General features: G+C 38.5%; 1 protein-coding gene across 3 annotated transcripts in view; it reads right to left on the bottom strand.

The window, feature by feature from the left end:
* Window positions 1–13,235, bottom strand: part of LOC143280990 (nephrocystin-1-like) — a 70,284-nt gene that overhangs the window by 5,615 nt on the left and 51,434 nt on the right. For 2 of the 3 annotated variants that reach the window (XM_076585843.1, XM_076585841.1), the window contains 3 exons: window positions 12,116–12,189; window positions 10,357–10,401; window positions 7,757–7,786 (listed from right to left, as the gene is read on the bottom strand). In XM_076585843.1, the coding sequence (XP_076441958.1) occupies window positions 7,757–7,786; window positions 10,357–10,401; window positions 12,116–12,189 (149 nt within the window). The remainder of the gene's footprint in view (window positions 1–7,756; window positions 7,787–10,356; window positions 10,402–12,115; window positions 12,190–13,235) is intronic. The other variant, XM_076585842.1, reaches the window with a different exon arrangement.

Genomic DNA, 13,235 nt, shown 5'->3' on the forward strand with positions numbered 1-13,235 from the left:
ATGGGTGGGAACCACAGAGGTAAGAGAGAAAGCAATGGACTGCAGTGCAAGGGATGAAAAAAGGGGGAAAAGGGAACAGAGAAGGTAGGGGTAATGAATGAACGGATCCCTGCTTTCCAGCAACAGTGAAGGTGTAAGTACATTGTCCAACTTTCATACCTGCCAATGTCTGAACATACAAACATATATGGATGAGAGAAAAATAGAGGAATGGAGAGTGAGAGAGAAAAACAGGGAGATAGAGACTGAGAGAGAAAAATAGAGAGGGAAAGCAGGAAAGATATAGAACTGCAATACATTAGGAGAGAGAAGAAGACAGACAGACTGATAACAGAGCGATAGACCTCAAAACTGAATCACAATCAAAGCTATACGGACCTTTCCCTCAAAGTGTAACTAAAGATACTGGTTGCCTTCCAGCTACAGTCACTATGGTAAAGATTCTGACGGATGATTTCATGAAAACTAAACATAAATTATAAATCACCATGAATCTCTACATACCCAATGGACAGTTGAGAAGAACACACAGATTCATTCATACCCTGCGGCAGATATGCCTATACACATTGGTACCTGTCTTTACACTGCACAGCTTGCCTTATCAGCTTATGTTAGGTGAAAACAACAGCAAAAAACAAACAAACAAAATACAAAACCAAACCAAAAAAACACAAACAATAGACAATAATAAATTGTGTGCTTATAAAACAGCTGATCCACAAGCATGTAATAGCTACTTGATATAAATTCTTCAACTGTCCATGCCCAGAAACTTGCCTCATTCCAATTAGCGGAATTTCATATCTCAGATCAAAAATACAGCATAATGGGCTAGATTAAACTGGCACCATGTCATATTCCCCTGAGAGACACTTTTTTTTTTAAAAATTGACAAATAGTGTTTTACAGCTCTACTGCCAAGGGAGATAATTCAACTTGTGTAAACGACAAACGAAAAAAAAAAAGCGAGAAACGATAAAGAGAACTAACAAACAACTTAAGTACACATTAAAAAAACCCATAAACATTTGTACAATATCACATATAACTTTAACAGATATTCCATACTACTCATGTATGACAGTCAATTAACTGACACAAAAAATACTGACATCCAACCTCATTGCGGAACTTCTTTTTTTGTTATTCATCTGTCTTTATGTTATCTTACATTTTTTTTATATCATGTTACAATCATGTTAATATCATACTGATGTTAATCTTTTCCTTTTGGTATTATATGCTTCTGCGATATATATATATATATATATATATATATATATATATATATATATTCCCCTGATAGAGTGACAGAGAGAAAAACACAGGCAAAGAGACAGAAACCAAGAAGGGAGCATTAAAGTATTAAAGTGAAAGAAGGGAGATGAAACAAAAAAAAACAGTGACAGAAAGAAACAGAGGAAGGAAGCCTATGGTTCAGTGTTAATTATTATTTAAGGAACGTAACTAAGCTTTGGTGAGCAAACAGTCTCATTTGACTTACACCTTCCCAAATCCTCAAGAGCAAATCCAAACCTTTCATGGAGACATGACTTTGTTTGAAATTCTGTTTAAAAATCACCTTCATAGCTGTATCCCAAACAGAAAGAATTTGTCTTAAAACTAAGTGACATTAAAAAAACAACAACAAATAACAAATTATACATTGTAAATAATACATATACAGATACACATTCATACACAAACATCCACACACACACACAAACATACATATACACAAACCTCCCCCACACCCACACACATGCATACTTGCACACATGCATGCACATAGTCAAGCATACCACACATGTATGCAGTATATACAGTTTTGATGTACACGCCACAACCAAACTGAGAGAAGAGGTGAGTTGTGAGGCCAGATCTGAAAGAGGTGAGGGAGTCAATAGCACTGGTGGTTGCCATGGAGACTGTTCCCTGTCTCCGGAGCTTGAAAAGAAAAGGATCTTTGTTAGTCTTAGTTCTGACATCAAGTATCCTGAGAAGTCGAGTATCAGAAGGGAGGAGCTGGCAGAAAGATGCCCTGGTCCAGAACCACTGACTGCATCAAAAAGTCAAGAGTGCACTACTTGTAGTCTATTCGATCAGAAAGAGGCAACCAGTGGAGAAATTTTAAAGAGAAGAGAAACATGGTCAGATTTAGGAGCTATGCAAATAAGTCTGGCAGCATTATTCTACATTCACTTAGTCTGTCTGACAGCCATTTGGGAGGGCCAGACAAAAGTGAATAACGGCAATTGATGTTTGAAAGAACGATCAGTCAAACAGAACTGTTAAATAAGCTGCATGCAACACTGACATTGATTAAAACATCACTGATGGAAAACAACAAATATAAATTGAACTTTTTACCAACAAGATAAAAATGAAACTGTTTAGTAAGAAACATGAAGAATGATAAATATTTTGAAAAAACGGGGGTATGAAGGAAAGACAACTGGAATGTACAACTTAAAGAAAATTCATCGGCAACAAACACATATAAACATAAACTTTATTTTTCTCAAACATGTTTCCATATCTGAAATAAAGACAAAGGAAAGACAGAATAACACAGATGCTGAATGAAGGCAAGTTCCTTGTTCTTCATCAGTCACCTCATAACCCACACCTGATTACCACAGCCGCAGCCAACTGCGAGGAGGTTTTGTTAGTCAACGAATGAAGCACTGACACAGCTTGCAAAAAGGAGAAGTAGCAACACAGCCCAAACGTCCCTCAAGCCCCACCCCACATGTGTGTATGTGTAAAGTAAAACCACTAAGAACGGAACGAGTGCTTTGTGATGATGAAAGCCAACACACAAACCCAAGGGTGGCAGAGAAAAGGTCACAAAATGTGGAAAGAGATACTCACAAGCTTTTCCTATCCATTTTACCATGGGAATGAAAAGGCCGTCAAACGAGTGAACGTGGAACCAAACATGGAATGAAAACAAAACAATGCAAACCAACCAAAGCAAATGAAATAGTATTTAAAAAAAAAAAAAAAGCAATGAGAATGAAGAAATATCAGGATAAAAGGCAGATAGGGAGACAAGTGGACATTATACAATGCATGTCTAGCAACACTGCCAGCTTCAAGCAGTCTCATGTACTGATGGCCAGCAACGAGTTTCATTCTGTGATGATATCAAGCAAGCTTTGCCCCCCTGCACAAGCCGAACACCTAACACCGCGTGAAACAACATAAGTATATTGACTGATCGCATGTGTACCTAGCTTTGACTGTAAAAAATGACAGAAATGATAAACATCCATTAGCACTGACTATGAAAATGCCATACAAATGAACGTATTGATAAACATATTGTCAGTATTTGACAATCATCATTATATCATTTCCATACTTTGTTTTCCTCATCACAATAAAACATTCTTCATAAAGTTTGTTTGTGTCAAATTTAAAGGCACAGAAAATGTATAAAGAACATGAAAAACTGAACATGTCAATAAAACACAATCAAAAGTAAAGCTGTCAAGACTAACTAACAATAATAAACCAACCAACAAAGTAACCCCCAAAACAACAGAACTGTAAAAGAGATGACATACAAGTAAACCCAAGTTCTCAAAAAACAACACACAAACACACAAACAAACAAACAAAAAATGAACACCAAACGACATCCACCCATGCATCATTCAGGAGTGCAGTACCCAAGTAATAAGCAGCATCTGCTCAGATTTCAGGGAGTGTGAAGACTCTTTCTGGATTGCGTAACACATGTCAATAGCAACCAATCATGATACTTTCCACACCTATGCAAATCTCAAACTAGCGTCTTGAAAACAATTTCTAAGTAAATATGCCATTGACCAACCATTCCGTATCATATCTCTAAACGATAATAAGAAAGGGATGAGGGCGATTATGAACATGATTGAAATGAAAAGAAAAAATGACATAAAACTGAGCAACCATGATATATCGTATTCAACAACAAAAATTTCGTGAAGAAATTAGATTTGCCATTAAAACTATCTTCCACTAACTGTCTAAAAAGAAAAAGATAAAAAACAAAAAACAAACAAACAAAAAAAAAACACCTGCAACCAACCAACCAACCAGCCAACCACCCCCACCTTCCCCCTTCCCTTCCTCATCAACCACCTCAAATTTCCCTATCCCCCTGACAAAAATACCCTCTATTTCTCCTTCCCTCAAAAAAAAAAAAAAAAAAAAGGTGGTGGAGTTGTTATATTAAACAAAAATTAAAAAAACAAAAAATCCCAACAACAACAAAAATGACACACAGACACAGACACACTGAATAAGACAGACATCCTTACACCTGACCTCCCTACTCCCCCCCCCCCCCCCCCCCCCCCCCCCATTAACAAAAGGAGAAATAAAAAACGAAAAAAGGACAAAACAATTGGGACCCCCCCACACTCCCCCCCCACCCCCCGCAACCTCCCCCCCACCCTCTCTCTCTCACACACACACAAAGGTAACCCCTCTCCTCAACACCCCCAACAAAAAGGGGTTATAAAAAAAAATTTAAAAAACAAAAACAAAAAAAACAACAACATAGGAATGAGCAGGAAGGAATGAAGGTAAAAGCACTGTGGAAGACACAGGGAAAGAGGCAGGATGAAGAGCTGCAGGAGAAATGGTGGGAGGAGGACAACTCAAACTGAACACAGGGGAGGGAAGCTCCTGACGGAAAAACATAGCCAAAAAAAAGGAGAAAAACAAGAGAGGCAAGGCCTTCAAGACTCACTTGTGACTGAGAGTAAAACACACAAGCTTTTTATGTACTGAGTATAATTTCAAAATGTAATGTTTAAGATGAGAAAGATCAGTTTAAAGCAAATTAAGTCCCCTAGCATTAATTACAGAGTAATTTCCCTTTTTTGCTATCTGCACCGAAAACGTTTGCAAATAAATAAAACTTCCATGCTTAGCAAAAGAAGTTCCTGTTTGAACAAAAAATGATAATAATGACTGCTCTTGTTGTTGGGATCAAAGTGCCAAGTTTAGAGAATACAAAAAATATAAATATAACAGTAAATGCAGTTTGCATATAATTAGGCTTCATTTTTTTTTTTTTTTTTTTTTTTTTTTTTTTTTTGTGCCCATCCGAGAGGTGCAATATTGTTTTAAACAAGATGACTGGAAAGAACTGAATTTTTCCTATTTTTATGCCTAATTTGGTGTCAACTGACAAAGTATTTGCAGAGAAAATGTCAATGTTAAAGTTTACCACGGACACACAGACACTCACACACACACACACACAGACAACCGAACACCGGGTTAAAACATAGACTCACTTTGTTTACACAAGTGAGTCAAAAAAGCATGTCCCATTTCTGCACAAAGCATCCTGTGCCTCCTGAACTGGGCTCACCGACAGACGCCAGGAAAAACTACAGAACAGCACTGGTAGTGGTAGTTAAAGGATACGCTCAAGCCTAAACCTTGCAGCTTACATTGAACATCCTATCAACTGGGTTTCTTAACTGCATGCGTGCCTTCTGTCAGACTGCAAATCAATCATCGAAGTAAAAATAAAATAAAACAAATACATAAATAACAATTGTCCTAAAGTTCAGTATTGTGAACCCTAGTAATTCCATGTTGTTATCAAATATTAAAGAGTTTCTGAACAAACAAAAAACAAAAGAGAAAAAAAAAAGTCCAATTTGTTTGCAAGTTAGTTCACAGCCTGAAAGTCCGCCTGAAAATCAGTTACCGATCATTAAAGATATGACCCCACCACCCCTCCCTCCAAAAAAGAGAACAATTTTTTGATGTGCACTCATGATCTACAAATCTATTTACACTGTCTGTATAAACCTTTCAGCTTAACCCACTACCATTATTCTGCTGTCGACAACCTCAGCTTCAAAGAAGTGATATGCTGTGGGTTGTACACAAAGACAGTACGATGATGACAAACACCTCTGATAAAACAAGGGTTGGTTAAATTTTACATCTCATGACACCTCCCCTCATCTTCAGTAGTCTGAAGATTGCTCTCATGGCACTCATTTCTAACGACAAGCGATGCGTTATTCAACAAGAATCCATAGTTAACTAGCTTTTTTTTTCTTTTTTTTTTTTTTAAACAAATTTCAGCAGGTATATTTGTGCTACAATTACTTGAAAAACTGCCATGGCTAATGCTTGCTAGAACAGTGACCATGCTTACATAACGACAAGACTGGGCACATGGTCCACTTTCCAAATAAAACAGCGATGACATCTGTATATATGCAGTTAAGCAGTCTAAAAAAATGCCATTATACGCTTAAATGCTGCACTCTGTGAGCTGATGAGAACTTCAATATTCTGTACTGTCACCAGTATTCAGTAATTTTGACTGAAAATACACACATGCACACACATACACATATATACACACATATACACATGCAAACTCACACACACATCACTTTCTTTCTTAACACACACACACACACACACACACACACACAAACACACACACACAGATCAAATATAAATGACAACAGGAACTTCAAAGAACATGTCAGAAAAAAAGCAAATGATATGCTCTGTCTCTTTTTTTCTCTGAATTCTTGCAGCTCATTTAGCCAAACAACTGTGTAATTATGCAACATGAAAGTTAACTGCACACACAAAAAAAGTGTCACTGTCAAAACAAAAGGGAAACTATCAGTCTCAGTCTCAGCTCCGAAAGTACAATGCATCAATCCATGCATCTAATGTTTTCTTGAAAAGCTGCAGTATGCAAGCCATCAGACTACTTCAGTATAATTCTAGAGGCTAACCCTGTTCACAGGCACGTTATACAGATAGCACTGTACATGAACTGCTAGGATGAAATGCTCTACGCCACAATGTATGTAGGCACTGTGTTACAATGAAAGCTTTTTTAGGAATGGGAGCAGGAGATTCACCAAGTGAACAATTTGTACATGAGCATTATTATCATCATCTCTGAACACTTTTTTTGGTTTTGAATCGGAGTATAAATGCTCTCTCTTTTTCTTCTTTTCTATCGAACTTTGAAAAACGCTTTGAGAGGGAAGTTGCACTGCGTGTGTATGTATGCATGTGTGTGTGTGTGTGTGTGTGTATGCGCACATGTGCTAAAGCATATCTGCAGAAGAAAAAAACAACAACAAAATACGCAGGACGAAATGAGGATGAATGTATACCAAGTAACCTCGACTGAAGATCATGGTCATGTCAGTTGATGAGACTTGAATCAAAGATGCACATCAATAGTATCCCCCACATGTGACTTTTACCCTGTGACTTTCAGTGGGGTCACAAGGTCAGATATTGTGTCTTTTACTCCAACTTCATGGAAATGAGAAGCACTTATTGTCTATAGTTTGAACAACTTTGTCTCCTCTGTATGCAACCATGTCTTTGAATACAAACTGTTCACTGGTGAGGAATAATGTGCCTGTTCACATGAAACAAACTGCTCAGCAACAAACTGTTCTTTTTAAACCAATATACCATGCACTTCAGTCCTTCCAAGTATGTGACAATCAAATACAGTTTAGACAACAATCTGTCATAGTTTTGAAAGAAAAACAAAAGCTTGCAGAGGTAAGACAACAAGAAAGACATTACAGTATCTGAAATGTGACCCTAGTGGCAATACAAAAGACAAGTTTGATGCCAAACAGTTCTTTTCACAGAGAAAACAAAGGGGCCACACTCTTTTCATAACTGGTACATATTTTCAAAATGCTTCTTTTTCATGGATGGCATTGAACTGAAAAGTTACCGCTGCGTTATATCCTGTGAGAAAACGAGTCTGAAGAAAGAAAATCACAGGTTAACAACAAAAAAACATGACAGTACTCCTGGATTTCTTCATGTGTCAAAACACACAAACAAACAAACAAAAAAAAACAAACAAAAAAAGATTATAAAAAAAATCACTCTCTTGATTCCTTCATTGTGACAACACAAACATTACACACACACACACACACACACACACACACACATTAATAATAATAGTCAAAACACATACACATACACACACCAAAAAAAAACCCACAAAACAAAAAAACAGACGGAAAAGATAAATGAGATACAGAGGGTTAAGGAGGGAGAAGGCAGATGCCTTTGTAACATCTGTGACTGGGGAGTAGTGATAAGTGTCAAAGACACTCAATCCAACGTCCAGATCTTGGTGGTGTGCCTTGCACATTATGGGTGTACCTTTTTTTTCTGCTTTCACTGCACAGACCTGCCAGTGACTGAACTCATTCAAGTGTGTACGATCGTCAGCCATGTCCGACAATGACCACCAGAACAGCAGAGGAGGCAACTGCTGTCCTGACTATCTGAGCTAGAATTTGATTATAGTGGAGAGTGTCTCGCCCAGGTTACATCCCCACTCTCTCGGCCAAGAAGGTTTTAGGACAGTCAGCACTGGGATGGTTCCCAAAGGCCAACTAGCCCCCATGGCTGCAGCACTAAGAGACAGTGCAATCTTGCCTCCTGGTTTGAGAGTCACTGTCCTTCACAAAATACTAAGCTTTTAATGACTTCCCATTGCAGTGGAGAAGCCACAGTAAGCTGTTGGCCCAACTGTAAGCTTTATGTCAGTCTTTGATATAAGCTTAGCGCTGGGCCATTCATGCGCATACACACGCTTAAGACTCAAGTGTCAAAGTTATTGCAATCTATGTGAGCAATCTATGGCATATGAAAACACAAAAATACCCCACATCCACCACTTCAAGAAATGAAGGACAGCAGCCAACTTAAAAAAAAAAAAAAAAAAAAAAAAATCAAAAAATCAAAATGAAATAAAGAAAAGAAAGATCACACACATAAGGTTGCTGTCCCAGAAGACAGACTGCGAAGATGAGAAAGGAACGTGTGTAGTTACCCACCAGTTTCAACAAGACAGAAACAAGAGGTAACACCAGTCAAAAATCTAGTCACATATTTCTCTGAACATCCGATCCACAAAGAAACAAATATAGACACACAAAGAGAACACAAATCACAGAGATGAAAACAAATCTTGCTCCTGTCCTTCCAGCACATTGGGTCACTTAAAAACAAACTGTCAAATTACAAAATGCACTCAAACTCATGAAAGTCAAATCCAGGTAACTGTTTCTCTCACACCCACTCCCCCTTCTACTACCCTTCCACCACCATCCTCCCAACACACCCACCCTCCACCTCTACTCCTCCGCACCCTCTAGTCTCTGTCCCAGTGAGAAAAAACATGCCAGTTGTGATGCAAACACATGGAAAACAGCATTTCTCTCTGAAACAGCAGCAGTCAGCTCCTGACAGGATTCAACACAAGTTGATCACAAAAACAACAACAAAATCAGTTACTGGTGTCAGCAAAGGGACAAGAGAGGGTTACAGCATATATGACTTCTAGAGATACACTTAAATATTGAAATTAAAAACTAATAACACAGATCAGCACCGGAAACTTTGCAAGACTAAAACCCTCACTTGAGATGTTGCCTCGAGTGATATATCCACAGTGCCAAAGGCAAAATCTACCACAGAAAGGTGAACAATGCTGAGGGGTGTTGAAGCAAACTATCAGAAACCAGCCACCAATCTAAAGAAATCCCACAAAAAGCAACATCCAGTGGCTGTCAGTGCAAGGTTAGGGATGATGCTGACAGGAGTTCTCCAACAGTGCAGGCAAAAGAGGCAGTTGACAATTCATTTCAATTCAATTCAATACAGCTTTCTTCTCTTTAAAAAGAATGGAAATTCCATGTTGGGCAAAAATAAACTGCTGCACTGCACATTTCAAAGATTAAAAAAAAAAAAGGAAAAGAAAAAGTATGTACCCAACACTGTAAAAATCATACTACAACATTCTAAATGTTTTGAACGTGCGTAAAATCACAAAACTGTCACATGAAATCGCTTTTAAAATATTCTAAAACTTTACATTCTTCTGTTGTAGTTTTCTCCCTCTCATCCTTTCTCTCACTTCCCTTCTGGCCATACAATCTTTGCAAACTGGCTCACAATCTTTCCAAGCATGATATACCTTACTTAAACAAACAAACAAGCAAACAAACAAACAAACAAAAAAACACCAAAAAACAACAACATGATGAACACATCCACATAACACACAGACTGTGACACTACGTAGCTGGAAGCAGCATAAAAAAAAACTACTGACAGTTCTGAAAAAAAAAGGCCATATGCTGTACACAAAGTAAAGCCATAACACGTGTTGCACCACCACCAACCCAAAACGATGACTTCACTAGCGAACTGATCGATAAACCGAACCGAAACCCGGTGGTATGATTTGAAGGAGACTGAGCCGTAAATAAACATAACTGAACAATCTAGCGTTGCAGGTTGTCCACCTACCTTCTCCACTCGACGTATGTTGCGTAGTCGGTCCAGCCATGTGGTCTGGGAGACAAGAACAGAAAAGAGATGTTGTGGCATTCGACAAGCTCACCTCTCTGAACAACATCAGTCAGACACTTCACATCAATCAGCCTCAGTATACAACTCTAATGTAACCTGTCGTAATGTCTCATATTGTATCATACTGTATCACCTTCTTGTTACCACATGTCAGAGTAAACAGCAGAATCCGTGAGGTTCTAGGTCTCACAGACAGGGCATAGTATATGACACCAAAACAGACAGATGTTTTGCGTCAGTTCAACATGGTACAGTACATTATACCAAAAACAGACCTGGTTTGTGTCAGTTTGACATGGTACAGTACATGACACACCAAAAAAGACAAACATGTTTTGCGTCAGTTTGATATGGTACAGTATATGACACCAAAAACAGACCTGGTTTGTGTCAGTTTGACATGGTACAGTATATGACACACCAAAACAGACCATAGTTTGTGTCAGTTTGACATGGTACAGTATATGACACCAAAACAGACCATAGTTTGTGTCAGTTTGACATGGTACAGTATATGACACCCAAAAAGACAGACGTGTTTTGTGTCAGTTTGACATGGTACAGTACATGACACACCAAAACAGACCTGGTTTGTGTCAGTTTGACATGGTACAGTACATGACACACCAAAAACAGACCTGGTTTGTGTCCGTTTGACATGGTACAGTACATGACACACCAAAACAGACCCTAGTTTGTGTCAGTTTGACATGATACAGTACATGACACCAAAAACAGACCTGGTTTGTGTCAGTTTGACATGGTACAGTACATGACACACGAAAACAGACCTGGTTTGAGTCAGATTGACATGGTACAGTATATGACACCAAAAACAGACCTAGTTTGTGTCAGTTTGACATGGTACAGTATATGACACCAAAAACAGACCTAGTTTGTGTCAGTTTGACATGGTACAGTATATGACACCAAAAACAGACCTAGTTTGTGTCAGTTTGACATGGTACAGTACATGACACCTTCTTCTTCTTCTTCTTCTGCGTTCGTGGGCTGCAACTCCCACGTTCACTCGTATATACGCGAGTGGGCTTTTACGTGTATGACTGTTTTTAAACCCGCCATGTAGGCAGCCATACTCCGCTTTCAGGGGTGTGCATGCTGGGTATGTTCTTGTTTCCATAACCCACCGAACGCTGACATGGATTACAGGATCTTTAACATGTGTACTTGATCTTCTGCTTGCGTATACACAAGAAGGGGTTCAGGCACTGGCAGGTCTGCACATATGTTGACCTGGGAGATCGTAAAAATCTCCACCCTTTACCCACCAGGCGCCGTCACCATGATTCAAACCCGGGACCTTCAGATTAAAAGTCCAACACTTTAACCATTCGGCTATTGCGCCTGTCAGTACATGACACCAAAACAGACCATAGTTTGTGTCAGTTTGACATGGTACAGTATATGACACCCAAAAAGACAGACGTGTTTTGTATCAGTTTGACATGGTACAGTACATGACACACTAAACAGACCTAGTTTGCGTCAGCTTGACATGGTACAGTACATGACACACCAGAACAGACCATAGTTTGTGTCAGTTTGACATGGTACAGTACATGACACACCAAAACAGACCATAGTTTGTGTCAGTTTGACATGGTAGAGTACATGACACCCCAAAACAGACCCACACGGCAGAATGGGGGGAGGACCAGAATCAAGGGTCACCTACCCGCAGCAGTTTCATGACGTCCATCTGCTCAGCCACTGTGGGGAACAGCCTGAGGAAGGGATTGTGGATCATCTCTGCAACACACCATCGGTCATAATCAACAACAACAGTGAAGAAATACTACTACAAAATAAATAATAAAAATAATGACTGTATTATTTACATTCTTTTTTTTTTTTTTTTTTTTTACTATATTTAAAATTACACATTAAAAAAAAAAATCTTTCAAATTGAAAAAAAAAAAAAAATTTTTTTACGCATGTTCATATGCTTTGAACAGCCGGGATGTGCTTGCACACACACATGTGTGTGTCTACATCTTGTATGGAGTGGGTGTGGGTTTGTGGGTTGTGGAGTTGGAGCGGGATGATTTGTGCATGTGGGCGTATGCGTGTGTTTTTAGCATGCATGCGTCATTGTATTTTTCATTGTAAACGCCCAGGGCTTTTGTATCATTAGACTGGGCGTACTAAATGTCCTTTTATTATTATCATTATGATTGTTAATCGAAATAATCATTAATGATAAAAAAATAATGATAAAAGCATAAAATAAAACAAAATAATAATAATAATAATAGTGATAAAGAATCACAGGATTATTTTTTCCCTTTCATTTTCTCCCCTTCAGCAGGGTGGTAGTTTGCACAGGACAGGAAATCAGACCCCTGCCTGAGTCTGCACCAGTGGGTCACAGTATAGTAAGTGTAACTGAATATGAATATAATAATAAAAAATAATAATCATACTAATAATAATGGTAATTGATAATAATAATAATAATAGTAGTACTAGTTACAAAATAACTGTATCGGTGATGAACAAGACAGCCAAGACATCAGTGCATCCCATCAGTCTGAGAGCTGAGTGGTTTGAATCCTGCATGTTAAAGGATAGAGACTTTTGCTTGCTTCCCATCTTCCATGTCAACATATTTGCAAACCAGCTACTTCATCAATCCCCCCCCCACACACACACACCCCCTGTATCCCCCTTATATATATTCATTATACATAACCACACAGAAAACACAACATACGCAGTAAATATCTTGTACCCAAGTCAGCATTCAGAAGATTCAAAGGTCAGAGATCCCACAGCCCTTTTCAGCCACTGGGACA

This window comes from Babylonia areolata, chromosome 4 (genome assembly GCF_041734735.1).
Source record: "Babylonia areolata isolate BAREFJ2019XMU chromosome 4, ASM4173473v1, whole genome shotgun sequence".
Taxonomy (NCBI): domain Eukaryota; kingdom Metazoa; phylum Mollusca; class Gastropoda; order Neogastropoda; family Buccinidae; genus Babylonia; species Babylonia areolata.